At 45.7% G+C, this 24253-nt stretch overlaps 1 protein-coding gene across 1 annotated transcript; it reads right to left on the bottom strand.

Annotated features, from left to right (window-relative positions):
• Nucleotides 1-810: 810 nt before the first annotated feature.
• On the bottom strand, nucleotides 811-18291 carry LOC124005581 (NAD(+) hydrolase SARM1-like). Its single transcript, XM_046314978.1, is given in 11 exon segments — nucleotides 811-1522; nucleotides 1765-1886; nucleotides 3354-3543; nucleotides 3720-3852; nucleotides 3929-4122; nucleotides 4255-4346; nucleotides 5070-5282; nucleotides 14831-14964; nucleotides 14967-15060; nucleotides 15215-15602; nucleotides 17010-18291. Coding segments are annotated over 11 exon segments (2193 nt in total). The 5' UTR covers nucleotides 17489-18291; the 3' UTR covers nucleotides 811-1368.
• Between the last annotated feature and the right edge of the window lie 5962 nt (nucleotides 18292-24253).

The raw sequence follows: 24253 nt of genomic DNA, 5'->3' as shown, positions 1-24253 counted from the left end.
TTAGATGGTTTTCTGATCATGTCACAGATAATAGTATAGACTTCAAATGATTTAGACAGGGGTGGTGCATGCTGGTCTAAAAAAGATCCTCAATGTGAGCCATGTATACAGTATTTAGCGCTGCCCTCAATGTGATATCATTTATCTACTGAATTGCTTCTATCCAATAGATACAAGCCAGTGAACTAAGGCTGACTGTCAAGCAGCCAAGTCAATGACAGAATCTCTTTTGGCGTGAGGAAGGAATCAAACCACAAATCAGCATTGTAGTTACATCAGTTTAGCTGAACAAAGTAACAGCATGTTGTGACTGTATACTACAAGACTTTCTGACAGGCGGCGGATAGAAGTGTTTTCATGGAGTAGCTTCAGCCTTAGGTGGTAGTGTAGATATTGGTTTGGTAAACTGATTGTATATTTGTGAACAGTGAGAGAGAGTGTCTATCCATTTTCACATGAGCAAAATACATTGATAATGGTATTTTTCATTGCCTCATGTTTGGTTGAGAGAGAGAGTTCTTTGTGAACCCTTGATTGTCGCTGGGCAGATGAGTGTAAGTGTATAATGAGTATAGTTATTGTAGACCTCTTCTATCCTGGTCCCAGATCTGTTTGCGTAGTTTCGACATCTCGTATGGTCCTTGTCACGACAATGACCATAGGAGTTGGCAAAACAGCACATAAACAGATCTGGGACCAGACTCGATCTGTATCGGTCAGAGGTCATCTCTGTTGGATTAGGCTGTTTGCCAGCACCCAGGTTACACAATCGTAAAGACACATCAAATCAATGCAACAATCGACCACCAATGAGCTTGCAGGATTCCATTTAAGCACCATGAGAAGAAAAAAAAGATACAGTATTTTGCATACACTATGTACTTTACGCAGGAACATTACTAAAAGCCTGGTCCCAGATCTGTTTGTACTCTTGCCAACTCCAAGCCTAACATGTCAAGGAGTTGGAATGATAGCACAAACAGGCTGGTACTCAGGCTACTATAAACCCGAATGTTGTATTTTCTTTGAAAGTATGGGCTTATTTATAACAATGAGAGAGCAGTGCTATGGAGAGGAAACAGAGATACTCCACATTTGTATTACGTGTAATGCATGATGCCATCAACGGCTGACTTTTAAGACTGGTTATTTCCTGAGAGACAAACAATATACCTGACCATGCTAATAACAGCTTATGACAGTGGAACTGCAGCTTTGGAGAGCACTACATGGTATTTACAAGTGCTGAAAAACACATGATTTAAATACTGACTATTAAACGTGTCTTCACATGCACACGGGTAGAGCTGACCAACCAGAGCGCAGACCATGCTCTGTTTGACATTATTGATTACTGATCACTAATGGTCACACTTTTACATCATCACAGACCAGAGCTCCACTAGGGCACTCTGTCTTGGGACAGTCTGTCTTGGGACAGTCTGTCTGGTCTTGGCTGGGGTTGCCTTTGAGAAAACGCAGGATCTTCTCAATGGTGGCCTCTTGGTACTCATGGGACCACCTGTATCGAGAGAGAAAGGGAGGGAGGGAGTGAAAGAGGGATAAGGGGAAAGAGAAAGAGGAAGGGAGAAAGAGGGAGAGATAAAGAGAGTTTGAGTGATAGAAAAAGATAAGAGAGAAGGAAAGAGAAAGAGAGGGAGACAGGGGGAAAGAAAATGTTAGAAACTCCAGCGAAGTGCACTTTGGATAAGTGTTCAAACTGCTCATCTCTCTCAAACAGTCTGCCGTCTCTGTCTGACTCACTTGATGCCGTTGAAGTTGAGGATGGTTTTCATGTCCTCAGGCAGAGAGTTTGGGTCAGGCCACATGAAGTTATCAGTGACAGGGACGATGTTCTTCTTCTCAGCGAGAGCTGTGACAATCTCCTGCAGGATTTACGAGAGGTACGTTAAATCACAGACAGACACAGTGTCTTTACAGTCTAGACATGTAAGGGGCAGGGGTATATGGGGAAAATAATGTCTCAACTGTAACATTGTTCTGTATGCAGAGCAGGGGTGTCAATAGGGCATGGCAGAGTATGGCAGTCGCCAGACCCTCGCTCAACACCAACAACTTAAAATAGGCTACTAAAATCATTCCAAGGCAAATGCATTATTAGTGGGTTGGCATTAGGACCATGCACATGCCTTTGAGCGTGCGAAAAGGGTGTTTGTCCGGCTGGATGCCTTTGAGAGAGCACAATGACGCAGTTGCAGTGAACAGTGCAACTTTTCTTTGAAAACAGTGCAGAGGTGGAAGATGGTTGTAGATGGCTAGGTAGTTACTGTTTGACTTGACATGAAACTAAACTTGAGTTTTTAATACCGGTGCTGAACTAGTGGGTACAGAAGCAGCTAATTTCTATATGAAGTGATTGTAGAATGTTAAGTCCTTTATTGACTAAGGTGAATGAAGCTACAGCAGCAAGGTGATAATATCACACCCTGACCTTAGTTATCTTTGTTTTCTTTATTATTTTGGTCAGGTCAGGGTGTGACTCGGGTGGGTATGTTAGTTTTGTATTGTCTAGGGGTTTTGTATATCTAGGGGTTTTGTATATCTAGGGGTTTTTGTAAGTCTAGGTATATGTAGGTCTATGGTGGCCTGAATTGGTTCCCAATCAGAGGCAGCTGTTTATCGTTTCTCTGATTGGGGACCATATTTAGGTAGCCATAGGGTATTTGTGGGTTCTTATTCTATGTTAAGTTGCCTGTCTGCACTAGCCGTATTAAAACATTATGAACACCTGCTCGTTCCATGACAGACTGACCAGGTGAATCCACGTGAAAGCTATGATCTCTTGTTGATGTTTGTCGGGGCATGGACTCTACAAGGTGTTGAAAGCGTTCCACAGGGATGCTGCCCCATGTTGACTCCAATAATTCCCACAGTTGTGTCAAGTTGGCTGGATGTCCTTTGGGTAGGGGACCATTCTTGATACACACAGGAAACTGTTGATAGTGAAAAACCCAGCAGTGTTTCAGTTCTTGACACAAACCGGTGCAAACCAGGTAAGCATTGCTTACCGGTGCAAACCGGGTAACAAACCAGGTAAGTATTACTTACCCCATTTAAAAGCACTTAAACATTTTGTCTTGCCCATTCACCCTCTGAATGGCACACATACACAATCCATGTCTCGAGGCTTAAAAAACCTTCTTTAACCTGTCTCCTCCTCTTCATCTACACTGATTGAAGTGGATTTAACAAGTGACATCAATAAGGGATCATAGTGTTCACCTGGATTCACCTGGTCAGTCTATATCATGGAAAAAGTAATGTTTTGTATACTCAGTGTATATTGTTCTGTATGCAGAACCGATCTATGTATTGACCCGTCTATGTCTGACCTTGTGTACCCAGTCCTTCATGCCAGTGTCACCCATGCACTTGTCGAGGGCGTTGGCAGACAGCACCAGGATGAAGTTCCGTGCCCGCTGGACGCTCTGGATCAGCTTGTCAGCAAACTTCCCTGCTTCCAGCTTCTCCACGTCAATGAACACACTGAAACCTCTGACCTGCAGGTGGACCTTCAACAGACTGGGGGGGGGGGGGGGGGGGTAACAGTTGACGATCTATAGATCTTAGCCTCCAGATAATCCTGACAAATCTGATAATGTTGTTCCAAAGCTCCCTAGCTTTCCCTCTCTCCTGACTATTATTCTTTGCCCTATCCATGACTCTCCCTCTTCCTCTTCCTCTCTCTCTCTGCAGACCTGGCAAGCTGGGAGCCGGTAGTCCTGCGGTAGCTAATAAACACATCCGGTCCAGGGGGCTGGGCATCGGTCAGACACGGCTTAATTGGCCTACGGGTGGCTTCCAGGATCTTGGCGCGATGGATGCCGTTCTCTAGAAGGAGAAAATTAATACTTTATTCTCCATTGTCTTGCAGGGAACGTAAATGTGCCTTTGGCTCACAACCCACCTATGTAACAGTCTGACTGGAGCTGTTGGTCGGTGAGGTGGAGGACGTTCTTGCGGTCCACGCCAGACTGCACCAGGCCGTAGGTGTACTGGCGGAAGCGTGGGTTCACCTCGCCCAGCCAGTCAGCCATGTTGTTGGGGTCACAGGTCGAGTAGTTGGCGTAGGTCTTCAGCACGCGCAGGTCACGGAGGAACCTAGAAGACAAAAAAAATGGAGTGGGAAGGGTGAGGTGGGGATGTTATTTCAATACTCAATTTCACTGATGTTGACTGGTGTAACAGACGTTTTATAAGCTTGACATAAACTTGACAGATGATTGAACTAACCTCTTGCGAGTGAGTCCTGCGGTCATACCCAGGTCAGTGCTCAGCTCCTGGTCTGTGATGTTCAGCAGTAGGTCACCATCCACCTGCAGCTCCTGAAGGATGGGCAGAGAGAGTAGAGAGAAAGACTGAGTTAATTTAGTGAGTAAGAAGCTAAGGAGAAATACAGGTAACTGCCAAAACAAAGGAAACACCAACATAAAGTGTCTTAATAGGTTGTCGGGGCACCACGAGCCAGAACAGCTTTAATGCGACTTGGCATAGATTCTACAAGTGTCTGGAACTCTATTGGAGGGATGCTTTGCTGATGGTGGTAGAAAACGCTGTCTCCAGAATCTTCCATAAGTGTTTAATTGGGTTGAGATCTGGTGACTAAGAGGGGCACGGCATATGGTTTACATTGTTTTCATGCTCATCAAACCATTCAGTGACCACTCGTGCCCTATGGATTGTCATCGTACGGGGGCATAGCCATGGTTAAAATAATAGCCAAAATATTGGCCTGCCCAGCATTTTTATACATGATAATATGTTAATTGCTTAATTAACTCAGGAACCATATCTGCGTGAAAGCAGCTGCTTTCAATGTACTTAGTATCCTTCATTTACCTTAAGTATTTCTATTATTTTGGTAGCTACCTGTAGGTATCCATATCTAATAGATATGAAACCAAACATTCACCTTATTTTGTCACCATCTTTACAAGGACTATAGAAGAACATTCTCATTGTTTATTGTTCAAACCTTGTCTTTGCTATCGCTATCTCTATCTATCTTTCTCTCTCACAAACACACACTGAGACACAGAAACACACACCTGGAAGCGCTCAGTATAAGAGCTGAATCCAATCACTTGGAGCCATCTCTGCACCTCACCACCCTTCCAGTTGGGCACGGAGGAGAGGATACGTCGCGGCACCTCCTCCCCCATCATCCCCAGTGCCCGCTTGGCCAGGGCACAGGCCGTCCCGTTGCTGGAGTACATGACAATCCTTTTCAGGCTCTGCACCGCACCTATCTCCTGGAAGATCTGGGAGGAAGAATGTACACACATTCAATTTTATGTCCATTGATATTGTAGGGCTGGTGATTTTAATGAAGGAACATTTAAATCCCTTTTACTTCATTTTTACCTGTGTAACTAGATGAAACAAAACTTGATCACATTTACTCCACACACAGAAACGCATACAAGGCTCTCCCTCGCCCTTCCTTTGGCAAATCTGACCATAACTCTATCCTCATGATTCCTGCTTACGAGCAAAAACTCAAACAGGAAGTAACAGTGACGCACTCAATACAGAAGTGGTCACATGGAACGGATGCTAACGGACTGTTTCGCTAGCACAGACTGGAATATGTTCGGATTCATCCGATAACATTGAGGAGTTTACCACATCAGTCACTGGCTTCATTAATAAGTGCATCGACGATGTCATCCCCACAGTGACCGCACGTACTGTACATATCCCAACCAAAAGCCATGGATTACAGGAAACATCCGCACTGAGCTATAGGTTGGAGCTTCTGCTTTCAAGGAGCAGGATACTAATCCGGATGTTTATTCGAAATCCCGCTACGACCTTCAATGAGCCATCAAACACCCAGCTTGAACGCTTGTCGGATGTGGCAGGGCTTGCAAACTATTATTGCAAAGGGAATCCCAGCCGCAAGCTGCTCAGTGACGCGAGCCTACCAGACAAGCTAAATGCCTTCTATGCTCGTTTTGAGGCAAGTAACACTAAATCATGCATGAGAGCGCCAGCAGTTCCAAGCGATTGTGTGTTCTCACTCTCCGTAGCCAATGTAAGACCTTTAAACAGGTTAACATTCACAAGGCCGCGGGGCCAGATGGATACCAGGACACGTACCAAGAGCATGTGCTTACCAGCTGGCGGGTGTCTTCACTGACATTTTCAAACTCTCCCTGACCCAGTTTGTAATACCTACATGTTTCAAGCAGATCACCATAGTCCCTTTGCCCAAGAATGCCCAGGTAACCTGTCTAAATGTCTATTGACCATAGCACTCACATCATTAGCCAAATGCTTTGAAAGGCAGGTCATGGCTCAGTTTACATACAATAAGTTGACTGTGCCTTTAAACAGCTTGGAAAATTCCAGAAAATTATTTCATGGCTTTAGAAGCTTCTGAAAGGCAAATTGACATCATTTGAGTCAATTGGAGGTGTAACTGTATTTCAAGGCCTACCTTCCAACTCAGTGAGTCTTTGCTTGACATCATGGGAAAATCTAAAGAAATCAGCCATGACCTCAGAAAAAAATTGTAGACCTCCACTGTCTGCTTCATCCTTGGGAGCAATTTCCAAAAGCCTGAAGGTACCACGTTCATCTGTACAAACAATAGTACACAAGTATAAACACCATGGGACCACGCAGCCGTCATAACCCTCAGGAAGGAGACGCGTTCTGTCTCCTAGAGATGAACGTACTTTGGTGCCAAAAGTGCAAATCAATCCCAGAACAACAGAAAAGGACCTTGTGAAGATGCTGGAGGAAGCAGGTAGAAAAGTATTTACTGTATATCCACAGTAAAACAAGTCCAATATCGACACAACCTGAAAGGCCGCTCAGCAAGAAAGAAGCCACTGCTCCAAAGCCGCCATGAAAAGCCAGACAACTGTTTGCAACTGCACATGGGGACAAAGATCATACTTTTTGGAGAAATATCCTATGGTCTGATGAAACAAAAATAGAACTGTTTGGCCATAATGACCATCGTTATGTTTGGAGGGAAAAGGGGGATGCTTGCAAGCACACCATCCCAACCGTTAAGCACGGGGGTGGCAGCATCATGTTGTGGGGGATGCTTTGCTGCAGGAGGGACTGATGCACTTCACAAAATAGATGGCATCATGATGTAGGAAAATTATGTGGATATATTCAAGCAACATCTCAAGACATCAGTCAGGAAGTTAAAGCTTGGTCGCAAATGGGTCTTTCCAAATGGACAATGACCCCAAGCATACTTCCAAAGTTGTGGCAAAATGGCTTACGGACAACAAAGTCAAGGTATTGGAGCCCTGACCTCAATCCCATAGAACATTTGTGCGCAGAACTGAAAAAGTGTGTGCGAGCAAGGAGGCCTACAAACCTGACTCAGTTACACCAGCTCTGTCAGGAGGAATGGGCCAAAATTCCCCCCGACTTATTGTGGGAACCTTGTGGAAGGCTACCCGAAACATTTGACCCAAGTTAAACAATTTAAAGGCATTGCTTGTCATGTTTTGTCTTATTTTGTCTTGTCATTTTGCTTTTCCCTCTGTTCGTTTTCCCCCTGCTGGTCTTTTTAGGTTCGTTCCCCTCTTTCTCTCTTCCTCCCTCTCTCTTCTCTCTATCGCTCCGTTCCTGCTCCCAGCTGTTCCTATTCCCCTAATCAATCATTTAGTCTTCCCACACCTGTTCCCTATCTTTCCCCCTGATTAGAGTCCCTATTTCTCCCCTTGTTTTCCGTTTCTGCCCTGTCGGATCCTTGTCTATTGTTCACCGTGCTGTGTCTGTGTATCGCCCTGTCGTGTCGTGTTTCCCTCAGATGCTGCGTGGTGAACAGGTGTCTGAGTCTGCTACGTTCAAGTGCCTTCCCGAGGCAACCTGCAGTTCTTGATCGAGTCTCCAGTCTGTTCTCGTCATTACGAGTGGAATTATGCCTTATGATTGTAAATTTACTTTACTGGATTAAAGACTCTGTTTTCGCCAAGTCGCTTTTGGGTCCTCATTCACCTGCATAACATTGCTACTACAGTAAATACTAATTGAGTGTATGTAAACGTCTGGCCCACTGGGAATGTGATGAAAGAAATAAAAGCTGAAATAAATAATTCTCTCTACTATTATTCTGACATTTCACATTCTTAAAATAAAGTTGTGATCCTAACTGACCTAAGACAGGGAATTTTTACTAGGATTAAATGTCAGGAATTGTGAAAAACTGAGTTGGAATGTATTTGGGTAAGGTGTATGTAAACTTACGACTTCAACTGTATGTGAGAATGCTGTTCATTGACTACAGCTCAGCGTTCAACACTATAGTGCCCTCTAAGCTTATCACTATGCTCAGGACCCTGGGACTGAACACCTCCCTCTGCAACTGGATCCTGGACTTCCTGATGGGCCAACCCCTGGTGGTAAGGGTATGATGCTGCCACCCCCCGTGCTTAACGGTTGGGATGGTGTGCTTGCAAGCATCCCCCTTTTCCCTCCAAACATAACGATGGTCATTATGGCCAAACAACTCATCCAGAACGCCGCAGCCCGTCTGGTGTTCAACCTTCCCAAGTTCTCTCACGTCACCCCGCTTCTCCGCTCTCTCCACTGGCTTCCAGTTGAAGCTCGCATCCGCTACAAGACCATGGTGCTTGCCTACGGAGCTGTGAGGGGAACGGCACCTCAGTACCTCCAGGCTCTGATCAGGCCCTACACCCAAACAAGGGCACTGCGTTCATCCACCTCTGGCCTGCTCGCCTCCCTACCACTGAGGAAGTACAGTTCCCGCTCAGCCCAGTCAAAACTGTTCGCTGCTCTGGCCCCCCAATGGTGGAACAAACTCCCTCACGACGCCAGGACGGCGGAGTCAATCACCACCTTCCGGAGACACCTGAAACCCCACCTCTTTAAGGAATACCTAGGATAGGATAAAGTAATCCTTCTACCCCCCCCTTAAAAGATTTAGATGCACTATTGTAAAGTGGCTGTTCCACTGGATGTCATAAGGTGAATGCACCAATTTGTAAGTCGCTCTGGATAAGAGCGTCTGCTAAATGACTTAAATGTAAATGTAAGGGTAGGCAACAACACATCCGCCATGCTGACCCTCAACACAGGGGCCCATCTGGGGTGCATGCTTAGTCTCCTCCTGTACTCCCTGTTCACCCACGACTTTGTGGCTTTGCACGACTCCAACACCATCATTAAGTTTGCTGACGACACACCAGTGGTAGGCCTGATCACCGTCAACAATGAGGCCACCTATAGAGAGGATGTCACAGACCTGGCAGTGTGGTGCCAGGACAACAACCTCTCCCTCAATGTCAGCAAGACAAAGGAGCTGATCGTGGACTACAGGAGGGTCGAGCACACCTCCATCCACAACATCGGGGCCATAGTGGACTTGTCAAAGACTCCAGCCACCCAAGTCATAGACTGTCCTCTCTGCTACAACACGGCAAGCGGTACCGATACACCAAGTATGGAACCAACAGAACCCTGAACAGCTTCTACCCCCAAGCCATAAGACTACTAAATAGTTAACCAAATAGTTAACCTGACAATCTGCATTGACCCCTTTTGTACTAATTATTTTGACTCATTACATATGCTGCTGCTACTATTAATTATCTATCATGTTGCCTAGTCACTTTACCCCTACCTATATGCACATATCTACATCAATTACATCATATGTCATGTATTGTCATGTCTTGTCCCTGTGCTTTCTCTTCTCTTCGTTTCCCCCTGCTGGTCTTATTAGGTTTCTTTCTCTCTCTCTATTCCTCTCACTCTCACTCTCTATCGTTCCGTTCCTGCTCCCAGCTGTTCCTCATTCTCCTAACGACCTCGTTTACTCTTTCACACCTGTCCCCTATTTTGCCCTCTGATTAAGTCTCTATTTCTCTCTCTGTTTCTGCTTCTGTCCTTGTCGGATTCTTGTTTGCCGTTTGCTGTACCCTTGTTCCGTTCTGTTGTGTTCTGCCTCGTCTTCAGATACTGCGTGTGAGCAGGTGTCTCTATCCTCTACGGCCCGCGCCTACCCGAAGGGACCTGCAGTCTGTTGCCGCAAGCCCTGCAACTCTCCCCAACTAAGAGGATTTATGTTTTCCCTGTTTGGACATTTCCTGTTAAGGATTGAGGATTATGTTTTCTCTGTTTGGACTTTAATAAACTCAGTTTCTGTTAAGTCGCTTTTGGGTCCTCACTCACCTGCATAACAGAAGAATCCGACCAAGAATGGACCCAGCGACTACGGATCCTCTCTACTCTGCCGTCGAGTTCCAGGGAGCGATGCTAGGCAGACACGAACAGGAATTGTCTGCTGCTCGACATGCCGTTGAGACCCTGGCCGCCCAAGTCTCCGGCCTCTCGGAGGAGATTCACAATCTCCGCCTCGATCCACCGGTTACCTCCTGGGCTTCCGGGTCTCCGGAGCCCAGAATTAATAACCCACCGTGTTACTCTGGGGAGCCCACTGAATGTCGCTCGTTCCTTACCCAGTGTGATATTGTGTTCTCTCTCCAGCCCCACACGTACTCCAGGGGTATTGCTCGTATCGCCTACGTCATATCTCTCCTTACTGGACGGGCTCGGGAGTGGGGCACGGCAATCTGGGAGGCAAGGGCTGAGTGTACTAACCAGTATCAGAACTTTAAGGAGGAGATGATACGGGTTTTTGATCATTCTGTTTTTGGGAAAGAAGCTTCCTGGTCCCTGTCTTCCCTATGTCAAGGTAATCGATCCATAACGGATTACTCTATAGAGTTTCGCACTCTTGCTGCCTCCAGTGACTGGAACGAGCCGGCATTGCTCGCTCGTTTTCTGGAGGGACTCCACGCTGAGGTTAAGGATGAGATTCTCACTCGGGAGGTTCCATCCAGCGTGGATTCTTTGTTTGAACTCGCTATTCGCATAGAACGACGGGTAGATCTTCGTCACCGAGCTCATGGAAGAGAGCTCGCGTTAACAGTGTCCCCCCTCTCCCCGTCACTACCATCTCCCCCCACTGGCTCAGGTGTTGAGCCCATGCAGCTGGGGGGTATTCGCATCTCGAATAATGAGAGGGAACGGAGAATCACCAACCGCCTCTGTCTCTATTGCGGTTCCGCTGGTCATTTTGTCATTTCATGTCCAGTAAAAGGCTAGAGCTCATCAGTAAGCGGAGGGCTACTGGTAAGCGCTACTACTCTGGCCTCTCCGTCAAGTTCCTGTACTACCTTGTCGGTCCATCTACGCTGGACCGGTTCGGCAGCTTCCTGCAGTGCATTAATAGACTCTGGGGCGGAGTGCTGTTTTATGGACGAAGCCTGGGCTCGGGAACATGACATTCCTCTCAGGCAGTTAGGGGAGCCCACGGTTATGTTCGCCTTGGATGGTAGTCCTCTCCCCAGGATTCAGCGTGAAACGCTACCTTTAACTCTCACTGTCTCTGGTAATCATAGTGAAACCATTTCTTTTTTGATTTTTTGTTCACCTTTTACACCTGTTGTTTTGGGCCATCCCTGGCTAGTGTGTCATAATCCTTCTATTAATTGGTCTAGTAATTCTATCCTCTCCTGGAACGTCTCTTGTCATGTTAAGTGTTTAGTGTCTGCTATTCCTCCTGTTTCTTCTGCTCCCTCTTCACAGGAGGAGCCTGGTGATTTGACAGGGGTGCCGGAGGAATATCATGATCTGCGCACGGTCTTCAGTCGGTCCAGGGCCACCTCCCTTCCTCCTCACCGGTCGTATGATTGTTGTATTGATCTCCTTCCGGGTACTACTCCCCCACGGGGTAGACTAGACTCTCTGTCGGCTACCGAACGTAAGGCTCTCGAAGATTATTTGTCTGTAGCTCTCGACACCGGTACCGTGGTCCCTTCCTCCTCTCCTGCCGAAGCGGGGTTCTTTTTTGTTAAGGAAGAGGACGGGACCCTGCGCCCCTGCGTGGATTATCGAGGGCTGAATGACATAACGGTTAAGAATCGTTATCCGCTTCCCCTTATGTCTTCAGTTTTCGAGATTCTGCAGGGAGCCAGGTTCTTTACTAAGTTGGACCTTCATAACGCTTACCATCTCGTGCGCATCAGGAAGGGGGACGAGTGGAAAACGGCGTTTAACACTCCGTTAGGGCATTTTGAATAACGGGTTCTGCCGTTCGGTCTCGCTAATGCTCCAGCTGTCTTTCAGGCATTAGTGAATGATGTACTGAGTGACATGCTGAACATCTTTGTTTTTGTTTACCTTGACGAGATCCTGATTTTTTTCACCGTCACTCCAGATTCATGTTCAGCACGTTCGACGTGTCCTCCAGCGCCTTTTAGAGAATTGTCTTTATGTGAAGGCTGAGAAGTGCGCTTTTCATGTCTCCTCCGTCACTTTTCTCGGTTCTGTTATTTCCGCTGAAGGCATTCAGATGGATCCCGCTAGGGTCCATGCTGTCAGCGATTGGCCCGTCCCTAAGTCACGTGTCGAACTGCAGCGCTTTCTCGGTTTCGCGAATTTCTATCGGCGTTTCATTCGTAATTTCGGTCAAGTGGCAGCCCCTCTCACAGCCCTTACTTCTGTCAAGACGTGCTTTAAGTGGTCCGTTTCCGCCCAGGGAGCTTTTGATCTTCTCAAGAAGCGTTTTACATCCGCTCCTATCCTTGTTACTCCTGACGTCACTAAACAATTCATTGTCGAGGTTGACGCGTCAGAGGTGGGCGTGGGAGCCATTCTGTCCCAGCGCTCCCATTCTGACGATAAGGTTCATCCTTGCGCGTATTTTTCTCATCGCCTGTCGCCGTCGGAACGTAACTATGATGTGGGAAACCGCGAACTGCTCGCCATCCGCTTAGCCCTAGGCGAATGGCGACAGTGGTTGGAGGGGGCGACCGTTCCTTTTGTCGTTTGGACTGACCATAAGAACCTTGAGTACATCCGTTCTGCCAAACGACTCAATGCGCGTCAGGCTCGTTGGGCGTTGTTTTTCGCTCGTTTCGAGTTCGTTATTTCTTATCGTCCGGGCACTAAGAACACCAAGCCTGATGCTTTATCCCGTCTCTTCAGTTCTTCTGTAGCCTCTACCGACCCCGAGGGGATTCTCCCTGAGGGGCGTGTTGTCGGGTTGACTGTCTGGGGAATTGAGAGACAGGTAAAGCAAGCACTCACTCACACTCCGTCACCGCGCGCTTGTCCTAGGAACCTTCTTTTCGTTCCCGTTTCTACTCGTCTGGCCGTTCTTCAGTGGGCTCAGTCTGCCAAGTTAGCTGGCCACCCCAGCGTTCGGGGTACGCTTGCTTCTATTCGCCAGCGTTTTTGGTGGCCTACTCTGGAGCGTGACACGCGCCGTTTCGTGGCTGCTTGTTCGGACTGCGCGCAGACTAAGTCCGGTAACTCTCTTCCTGCTTCTGCTCCTGGCCTTGCTGGGTCTCAGTCTGTCCCCAGCCACCGCATCTCTCCTGGTCCTGCTCCTGCACTTGCTGTGTCTCAGTCTGTCCACAGCCACCGCCTCTCTCCTGTTCCTGGTCTTAGCCTTGCTGTGTCTCAGTCTGTCCATAGTTGTTACTCTCCTGGCCTGTTTGGTCCTGATTGCTCAAACTCTTACAGTTCTCTACCCGTGTCTCATTTTTATAATAGTAATTGCACTAGATTCCCTCTTCATCGTTTCCCGTTACGGTCCTGAGGAGAGGAGTTGGGTTCCATCTCGGGACGTGCTGGACCGTTCGCTGATCGATGATTTCCTCCGTTGACGCCAAGTTTCCTCCTCGAGCGCGCCAGGAGGCGCTCGGTGAGTGGGGGGGTACTGTCATGTATTGTCATGTCTTGTCCCTGTGCTTTCTCTTCTCTTCGTTTCCCCCTGCTGGTCTTATTAGGTTTCTTTCTCTCTCTCTATTCCTCTCTCTCTCTATCGTTCCGTTCCTGCTCCCAGCTGTTCCTCATTCTCCTAACGACCTCGTTTACTCTTTCACACCTGTCCCCTATTTTGCCCTCTGATTAAGTCTCTATTTCTCTCTCTGTTTCTGCTTCTGTCCTTGTCAGATTCTTGTTTGCCGTTTGCTGTACCCTTGTTCCGTTCTGTTGTGTTCTGCCTCGTCTTCAGATACTGCGTGTGAGCAGGTGTCTCTATCCTCTACGGCCCGCGCCTACCCGAAGGGACCTGCAGTCTGTTGCCGCAAGCCCTGCAACTCTCCCCAACTAAGAGGATTTATGTTTTCCCTGTTTGGACATTTCCTGTTAAGGATTGAGGATTATGTTTTCTCTGTTTGGACTTTAATAAACTCAGTTTCTGTTAAGTCGCTTTTGGGTCCTCACTCACCTGCATAACATCATACTCCTGCACATTGACTCTGTACTGGTATTCCATGTACAGTTTTTAGCCAAGTTATCGTTACTCATTGTGTATTTATTCCTTGTGATATTATTTGTATTCATTTTGCTCTCTTCATTGTTGGGAAGTAAGCATTTCATAGTTAGTCTATACCTGCTGTTTACAAAGCGTGTGACAAATGCAATTTTATTTTATTTTAGATATAGTTAGGTATGTGGGCACCAGAGGTGGTTTTAGGTCCCAAAAGGTTGTTGGGTGATATCCCTGTATCCACTACCCACTAAAGTGTTTTGTCCTAGCACTACAAAGCTGATTCAAATAATCAACTAATCATCAAGCTTTGATAATTTTAATCAGCTGTGTAGTGTTAGGACAAAAACCTAAACGTGCACCCCTTGGGGTCCGGAGGACCAAGTTTGTGAAACTCTGCACTAAGGTGTAGTGGTCACCACAGGGAGGGCGTGCACTCTTTTGTTCCAGCCCAGCACTAACACATCTGATTCAGCAAATCAACTGCTTATCAAGGTAGAATCAGGTGGGCTTTTGTTCCCTGATACTGACCTTGGTGTTCCGCTGGCGTGACTTGATGCTGGTCTCAACACACAAGTAGAAGGCAGCGATACACTTCCCCTCCAGTCTGGCCCCATCCAGTAGTGGCAGCAGCTGCTGTAGGTCTGCAGCCGTCCTCCCTGCATGCTGTCCGCACTGTCCAGCAAGCTCCTGGCAAACTCATCAGGGTCCAGAGATGCAATAAAGGGCTCCACCAGCTCCAACGTCCCTGACTTCACCACCTATAGTAATACATTTAACAGACACTTTAATCCAGGGAAATTTACAGTGTTGTGTGCATATGTGTTTTTGTATAGGTGGCCAGTGCAGGAATCAAACCAACCACCCTGGTGTTACAACCTCCGTGCTGTACTAACTGAGCCACACAGGACCCACCTCCTCCTCAATCTCCCGGTTATTGGCGAGCACGGCCACCGCTAAACACGCATGGAAGCGGATGAGCTCGTCCTCTTTGGAGAACGCCAGCGGAAACAACCACTCGGCTGCCTGCTTCTCGATCATCAGCCGCTGGCAGTGATGGCCGCCATACATGGCGCAGTTGGTGAGTGCCACAGCACAGTGGCGGAGGACGGTGGGGTCGGTACCGCGGCACCAGAAGAGCAGGGCATCCAGGGCGCCATTGGCGATGAGCTGGGTGGACGTCTCCTCGGTGTGTTTGAACATGTGCTCCAGGATGCCTGAGACACTGCGGGCCAGCTGGGCATCCTCTGTCTCCTTCGTCAGGTTCAGGATCACCCCCAGACCCATGTGAGCCACGTAATCTCTGAATAGGAAGAGAGAGAGGTGAAGAGGGTAAAGAAAATGATTAGTATATAACTAGGCAAGGTTGGGTAGGTTAATTTAAAAATGTAATCCGTTACATTTACCTGTCCAAAATTCTAATCGGTAACGTAACTTTTGGATTATTCAAACTCGGGAACGTAATCTGATTACATTCAGTTACTTTTAGATTACTTTCCCCTCAAGAGGCATTAGAAGAAGGCAAAAATGTATGTTACCAATTGAAGACAACTATTGCAGGATAAATCAATGTTAAAGTTGACATATCTGGCCATATGGATGTTAAATTTTACTTTATGGGTTGGTTATGTATGATTCTTCTAACCCATCACTTTCTACTACATATAATAATACAATTAACTTATATCTTTACATTAAAAACTAAAGTCTATCAGAATTCCAGTCATTCCAATAAATGTTATACCCCTTGATCTTCAGGAATGGGACTTGGAAATATGGAAGTATATATTATCCAAATTGTTTTACCTGAGCACCAAAAACTAAGGACTTATTAGCCAGCGCTACTCTATTTATGATTTTGTTGTCATGGAGGACTGATTGGGCTCATTGGTTTGAGTTGAAAAATAAATGCTGCGCTCATGGAATGGCATGCTTTGATCAATAATTAGTGATATCTGTATCGCCTAGACTACACCACTGCTGTCATCCTTACCTCCAACGGTGCAAATGACTATTCCTGCTCTTTTCCTGCGATGCATCAAACACATTTGGTGTGTCGTCATTAGTGGTCTCTGGCTTATGGTCAGACTCACTCAGGTGGAACAAATGTACATTTGCTCCTTTTTTCAATGCTGATTTGAATGTCATTGAAAAAACAAATATTTTTTCGCAATCATTCTTTCTAAATGTAAAACTGATTCTCGAAGTAATCATCTAGTTTTTCAAAAGTATCTGTAATCTGATTACAATATTTTGGCTGGTAACGCAACAATTACTGTAATTACCGTAACAATGACATGTAATCAGCTCCTCCCCAACCCAGTGGCTGACTTTATAAATGTTTTTTTAACCTTTATTTAACTAGGAAAGTCCGTTAAGAACATGAAGAACAAATTCTTATTTACAACGACAGCCTGCCGGGAAACAGTGCCTTGATCAGGTGCAGAACGACATATGTTTACCTTGTCAGCTCGGGGATTCAATCCAGCAACCTTTCAGTTACTGGCCCAATGGTCAAACCACTAGGCTGCCTCTGCCTGGTCTAACCACTAGGCTGCCTCTGCCTGGTCTAACCACTAGGCTGCCTGGCGCCCCAGAACGACTAAGACTTATCTGTATCTGGGTCCTGGAAACTGGCCCTAAAGGTTAGGACCGAGGTAATATGTTGTACAACGGAAAAAGTGCATGTAGGCCTGTAGTGAAAACACACCTGTTCTCAGAGACCAGTATCTGCTCCAGTAGTTTGGCAGACTCATAGGTGATCTCCACAGCAGGTGTCATTAGGAGTTGCAGGAGCAGCTCCAGTCCTCCATCCAGTCGTATCCTGTTGCATATCTCCTCCGCGACCTGCCGGCCCACAGTAGGCAGAACCCAGGCCTCCTCCACTAACTGGAACGTCTCTGCGATGGCCCTGCGGGTCTCGTCTAGATCCGATGTATCTTTGGCTGATTTCAGTGTCTTGATAGCGGAGCGCAGGGCCGGGAGCGAGGTATCCAAAACATCCTGGACGTCGGCACCGTGGACACCCGGTGAGACCGGTGGTGCTTTCGGTTCCGAGGATGAGGTCGAGCTGCCCGACCTCCGGTTCCCAATCCGAATGACATATTCCGGTACCGTGAGTCTTTCGGAGCTGAACATGGAGAGGTATCGATAGGGTCTCCAGAGGAAAACGGTTAGAGATAAGAGCATCAACCGCCAATCTCTGTCAGGGCCAAGAGGGCTTGTTGCAGGCCCTGATCAATAACAGATCAATTATCAGGCAAGTTTCTCTGGAGAAATAAACGTGTGCGTAATAACCTGGTTATAACTGAATGGGAAACAATGTTTGTCTTGCAAGCAAGTTGTTTAGATACATGAACAAAGCATAATAGGTGAAATTACAATCCCATCATCTGGACTGGATGCTGAGCTATAAAATCAAAGTGACAGCTTTCACTAAATTGCATCATCATCACAATGATGTCATCTTTGAAAATAAGTGAATAAAGACTCATCTCGCATCATCATGACCAAGCCGTCACACTATGCTTGCATTTAAACCCGGATGTCCTCCGTTTTCTCCTATCATTTACACAAGGCCTTGTTGGATCAAATTATGTCTACTCAGAATAACCCGACGCCAAAAAAATGATCAAGCCTTCGCTGTGTCCACTATTAGATAATGTATCACCACTGCGGATGTTTAGAGAACTCCTAGACAGGGAAAAACAATTGTCTCAAAAAGCCCATTACATATCAAATTATGTTTACCAGCTGGATGGAGAAATATAAACAGCTCTGTTGTTTTCTGTCTCTCGCTTGCATTATTGAGTTGTAAATCCAGACAAAGACGCACTGTCGCACTCTCACGGTTTTCCTTTTTCCTTTCTATTCACATGACTATATCGAAACGACTTGTTATGCTTTAATCCATAACAAATATATCTTATTTAGGCTACGTATTCTTAAAATAGACTCTCTCCTTGACATCCTTGACTCAGCATCCTCGAACGTCCTCGAAGCTAGGACCGCCCATTATCTTCAGGATATATTTACAGACGGACATGTCATGCCGAGTCCTGCTCAGTAACAAAGCGCCAGTATGGTGCTCATCTCCACTATGACCCCTTGTGGATAAAGGTAGAAGTATAATCAGTCAACAAGGTGGTACACACATCAACTGTGCTAAATAGGTTATTATGGAGCTACAATAAGATAAAACAGTGCACATCAATTGATACACTACATGTCCAAAAGTATGTGGACACCCGTTTGCTGCTATAACAGCCTCCACTCTTCTGGGAAGGCTTTTCTATAAATATTGGAACATTGCTGAGGGGACTTGCTTCCATTCAGCCACAAGAGCATTAGTCGGGCACTGATGTCAAATCAAATCAAATTTAATTGGTCACATACACATGGTTAGCAGATGTTAATGAAAGTGTAGCGAAATGGTTGTGCTCTTAGTTCCGACAATGCAGTAATATCTAACAAGTAATCAAACAGTTTCACAATAACTACCTTATACACACAAATGTGTAGGGATGAATAAGAATATATACATATAAATATATGAATGTGTGATGGCCATGCAGCATAGGCAAGATGCAGTAGATGGTATAGAGTACAGTATATACATCTGAGATGAGTAATGTAGGATATGTAAACATTATTAAAGTGGTGTTATTTAAGTGACTAGTGATACCTTTATTAAGTCCATTTATTAAAGTGGCCAGAGATTTGAGTCTGTATGTTGACAGCAGCCTCTCTATCTTAGTGATGGCTGGTTAACAGTCTGATGGCCTTGAGATAGAAGCTGTTTTTCAGTCTCTCGGTCCCAGCTTTGATGCACATGTACTGACTTCGCCTTCTGGATGATAGCGGGGTGAACAGGCAGTGGCTTGGGTGGTTGTTGTCCTTAATGATCTTTTTGGCCTTCCTGAGACATCAGGTGCTGTAGGTGTCCTGGAGGGCAGGTAGTTTGCCCCCAGTGATGTGTTGTGCAGACCTCACCCTCTGGAGAGCCTTGCGGTTGAGGGCGGTGCAGTTGCCGTACCAGGCGGTGATACAGCCAGACAGGATGCTCTCGATTGTGCATCTGTAAAAGTTTGTGGGTGTTTTAGGTGACAAGACAAATTTCTTCAGCCTCCTGAGGTTGAAGAGGCACTGTTGTGCCTTCTTCACCACGCTGTCTGTGTGGGTGGACCATTTTAGTTTGTCCGTGATGTGTATGCAGTGGAACTTAAAACTTTCCACCTTCACTACTGTCTCGTCAATGTGGACAGGGGGAGCTTCCTCTGCTGTTTCCCAAAGTCTCCGATCATCTCCTTTGTTTTGTTGATATTGAGTGAGAGGTTATTTTCCTGACACCACACTCCGAGTGCCCTCACCTCCTCCCTATAGGCCGTCTCATTGTTGTTGGTAATCAAGCCTACCACTGTAGTGTCATCTGCAAACGTGATGATTGAGTTGGAAGCGTGCATGGCCACGCAGTCATGGGGAACAGGGAGTACAGGAGAGGGCTGAGAACGCACCCTTGTGGGGCCCCAATGTTGAGGATCAGCGGGGTGGAGATGTTGTTTCCTATCTTCACCACCTAGGGGCAGCCCGTCAGAAAGTCCAGGACAAAGTTACACAGGGTGGGGTCGAGGCCCCAGGGTCTCAAGCTTAATGACGAGTTTGGAGGGTACTATGGTGATAAATGCTGAGCTGTAGTCAATGAACAGCATTCTTACATAGGTATTCCTCTTGTCCAGATGGGTTAGGGCAGTGTGTAGTGTGATGGCGATTGCATTGTCAGTGAACCTATTGAGGCGGTAAGCAAATTGGAGTGGGTATAGTGTATCAGGTAGGGTGGAGGTGATATGATCCTTGACTAGTCTCTCAAAGCACTTCATGATGACAGAAGTGAGTGCAATGGAGCGATAGTCATTTAGTTCAGTTACCTTAGCTTTCTTGGTAACAGGATCAATGATGGCCAATCAAAGCATATAAGGACAGCAGATTGGGATAGGGATTGATTGAATATGTCCGTAAACACACCAGCCAGCTGGTCTTCGCATGCTCTGAGGACGCGGCTAGGGATGCTGTCTAGGCCAGCAGCCTTGCGAGGTTAACAGGTTTAAATGTTTTACTCACGTTGGCCACGGAGAAAGAGAGCCCACAGGCTTTGGTAGCGGGCCGTGTCAGTGGCACTGTATTGTCCTCAAAGCGAGCAAATAAGTTGTTTAATTTGTCTGGGAGCAAGACGTTAATGTCCGCAACAGGGCTGGGCTGGTTTTATTTTTGTAGTCCGTTATTGACTGAAGTCCCTGCCACATACGGTCTCGAGCCGTTGAATTGCGACTCTACTTTGTCTCTGTATGGACTTCCCTTGGGCGATTAGACCTGGCCCGCAGTCTGCGTTCCATTTCATCCCAAAGGTTTTCAATGACGTTGAGGTCAGGGCTCTGTGAAGGCCAGTCAAGTTCTTCCTCACCAATCTTGACAAACAAAACATTTCTGTATGGACCTCGCTTTGTGCACAGGGGCATTGTCATGCTGAATCAGGAAAGGGCCTTCCCCAAACTGTTGCCACAAAGTTGAAAGCACAGACGTTCTATGCTGTAGCGTTAAGATTGCCCTTCACTGGAACTAAGGGGCCTAGCCCGAATCATGAAAAACAGCCCTAGACCATTATTCCTCATCCACCAAACTTTACAGTTGGCACTATGCATTCAGGCAGGTAGCGTTCTCCTGGCATCCGCCAAACCCAGATTCGTCCGTCGGACTGCCAGATGGTGAAGCCTGATTCATCACTCCAGAGAACGCATTTCCATTGCTCCAGAGTCCAATGGTGGCGAGCGCTACACTAGTCCAGCCAACAATTGGCATTGCAAATGGTGATCTTAGGCTTGTGTGCAGCTGCTCGGCCATGGAAACCCATTTCATGAAGCTCTTGATGAACAAATATCAGCAGAAACAAATAACAATATTTTGTTCAATATTGTCATTATGCCTTTTACTGTTGTTTAAAGTGGCAATCTGCAATTTCTACATCCATTTTAGGACTTTTTAATTAATGATATAGGCGAAGTATTCATACCAATTAACTTATTCCACATTTTGATGTGTTACAGGCCGAATTCAAAATGGATTAAATTTACATTTTTATATCACCCATCTACACACAATACCCCCATAAAGACAAAGTGAAAACATGTTATTAGCATTTTTAGCAAATTTATTGAAAATTAAATATAGAAACATGTAATTGAAACAGCATTCACACCACTGAGTTAATTCTTTGTAGAATTACCTTTGGCAGCGATTACAGCTGTGAGTTTTTCTGGGTAAGTCCCTAAGAGCTTTCCACACCTGGATTGTGCAACATTTGCCCATTTTTCTTTTCAAAAGCTCTGTCAAATTTTTCAAGCATATTTAAGTCAAAACTGTAACTCGGCAACTCAGGAACATTCACTGTCTTCTTGGTAAGTAACTCCAGCATAGATTTAGCATAGTGTTTTAGGTTATTGTCCTGCTGAAAGATGAATTCATCTCCCAGTGTCTGGTGGAAAGCAGATGGAACCAGGTTTTCCTCGAGGATTTTGCCTGTGCTTAGCTCCATTCCGTTTCTTTTTAGTCCTGAAAAACTCTGCAGTCCTAAACCATTACAAGCATACCCGTAACATGATCCAGCCACCACTATGCTTGAAAGTATGGAGAGTGCTACTCAGTAATGTGTTGTATTGGCTTTTCCCCAAACATAACATTTTGTATTCAGGATAAAAAGTGAATTGCTTTACCACATTTTTTGCAGTACTAATGCTTTGTTGCAAACAGGATGCATGTTTCTGAATATTTTTATACTGTACAGGCTTCTCTCTTTTCCTAATTAGGTTAGTATTGTGGAGTAACTACAATGTTGTTGATCCATCATCTGTTTTCTCCTATCACAGACATTAAACTTTGTAACTGTTTTAAAGTGAACATTAGCTTCATGGTGAAATCCCTAAGCGGTTTCCTTCCTCTCCGGCAACTGAGTTAGGAAGGATGCCTGTATCTTTGTAGTGACTGGGTGTATTGATACACAATCCAAAGTGTAATTAATCATTTCACCACACTCAAAGGGATATTCAAATGTCTGCTTTTTTATTTTTTTTTACCCATCTACCAATAGGTCCCCTTCTTTGCAAGGCATTGGAAAACCTCCCTGGTCTTTGTGGTTGAATCTGTTTGATAAGTTCTTTAAAGGGTAAAAGCTAAATTACCAACATTTTTAAAAATGTATATATATACTTTTTTTTAAAATAAACTCTTTATTTACGGATTTTTTAAAAACAAAAACAAGGTTGAAACAAGGTTTAACTAAACACACTGTAGAGGTGAATGACACTGGTAGCCACTGCATTGCATTGGTCATTGATTGGCAGCGCACGGTTCTCTATCCCCTGGGTCCTCTCAGTCACACACCCAGAGAGACCCATAGAGACCGACAGCATGAGCATCAGTTTGAGCAGACACATGCACATTTGTGGGCTGCTGGAGGTCATTTTGCAGAGCTCTGGCAGTGCTCCACCTGCTCCTCCTTGCACAGAGGTAGCAGTCCTGCTGCTGGGTTGTTGCCCTCCTAAGGCCTCCTCCATGTCTCCTGATGTACTGGCCTGTCTCCTGGTATCGCCTCCATGCTCTGGACACTACGCTGACAGACACAGCAAACCTTCTTGCCACAGCTTGCATTGATGTTCCATCCTGGATGAGCTGCACTACCTGAGCCACTTGTGTGGGTTGTAGACAGATAGAGGAAATTATGGTTGAAATGACTAATTATGTATACATTCCAATCAGAACTGACTAGTCCAAATGCTATAATGTACTGTACATGTGAATTTTCTCTCTTGCTCCATTTCCCAATTGTATATAATGTAGTCAGGAGTTTAGTAACAATGAAGGTCTGTTCCTTAGTTCATTCAGTTGTACAAATCTCCAGGTGGTGGGAACGGGCCATCTCCAGATTGTCTAGAATGTTGATTTATACCGACTGGCCTTGACTTCGTGCTGATAACCCGAAGGCTCAAGAGCTAGAGGGCCCCTCTGCTTGTGAAATAGAACGTTTGGAAAACGCTGACGTCATTTTCAGTTTATAACCTGTGGAAATGTGTGTATGCGTTTAGTACTCTCTGGAATTAAACGCTCTTACCTGACTTTTAAGACTGGTCTCGATCTACTTCATGCATAATTAATGAACTTACACCTCATTAATGAATTAGAAACGAGTGCGAATTTGGTTTTGGCAATAAAACATACAGGAATTTAGAATTCCTCTATCATAGACTCCATCTCATGCTACCACTAGAGTGAAAGCACTGCCAACATTCAAAAGTGACCAAAACATCAGCCAGGAAGCATAGGAACTGAGAAGTGGTCTGTTGTCACCACCTGCAGAACCACTCCTTTATTGGGGGTGTCTTGCTAATTGCCTATAATTTCCACCTGTTGTCTATTCCATTTGCACAACAGCATGTGAAATTTATTGTCAATCAGTGTTGCTTCCTAAGTGGACAGTTTGATTTCACAGAAGTGTGATTGACTTGGAGTTACATTGTGTTGTTTAAGTGTTCCCTTTATTTTTTTTAGCAGTGTATAATCTAGGTTGATTTGAAAATGTAGTGGTGACAATTTGGTTGAAATTTGACTGAGTTGGAGCAGAGACAGTATATTGGAGTTGGTGGAAGTATTCCAAAATTGTTTGCTGTTCTATGGTCATTTATAAGTTACCTCTCTGTGCTGTCCTTGTGTGTCAGAGTCATGCATGGACCGCTGTGAGAATGGCTTCGACTCCAAAAATAATTGCCAGTGTGACACCATGTGTCGGTACTACAAGAGACCGCGACCGGGAGACCGCATGTCGTATGAAAAGTAAGAAGAGAGTGTGTGTGTGTGTGTGCGTCCGTGTGTTTGTATATTGATTGTTACAAAAGTTATAGATTTCACTTT

Source organism: Oncorhynchus gorbuscha, linkage group LG19, assembly GCF_021184085.1.
Source record: "Oncorhynchus gorbuscha isolate QuinsamMale2020 ecotype Even-year linkage group LG19, OgorEven_v1.0, whole genome shotgun sequence".
NCBI lineage: Eukaryota > Metazoa > Chordata > Actinopteri > Salmoniformes > Salmonidae > Oncorhynchus > Oncorhynchus gorbuscha.
The sequence above is the reverse complement of the archived record's forward strand: the minus strand, read 5'-3'. Positions and strand labels throughout refer to the sequence as shown.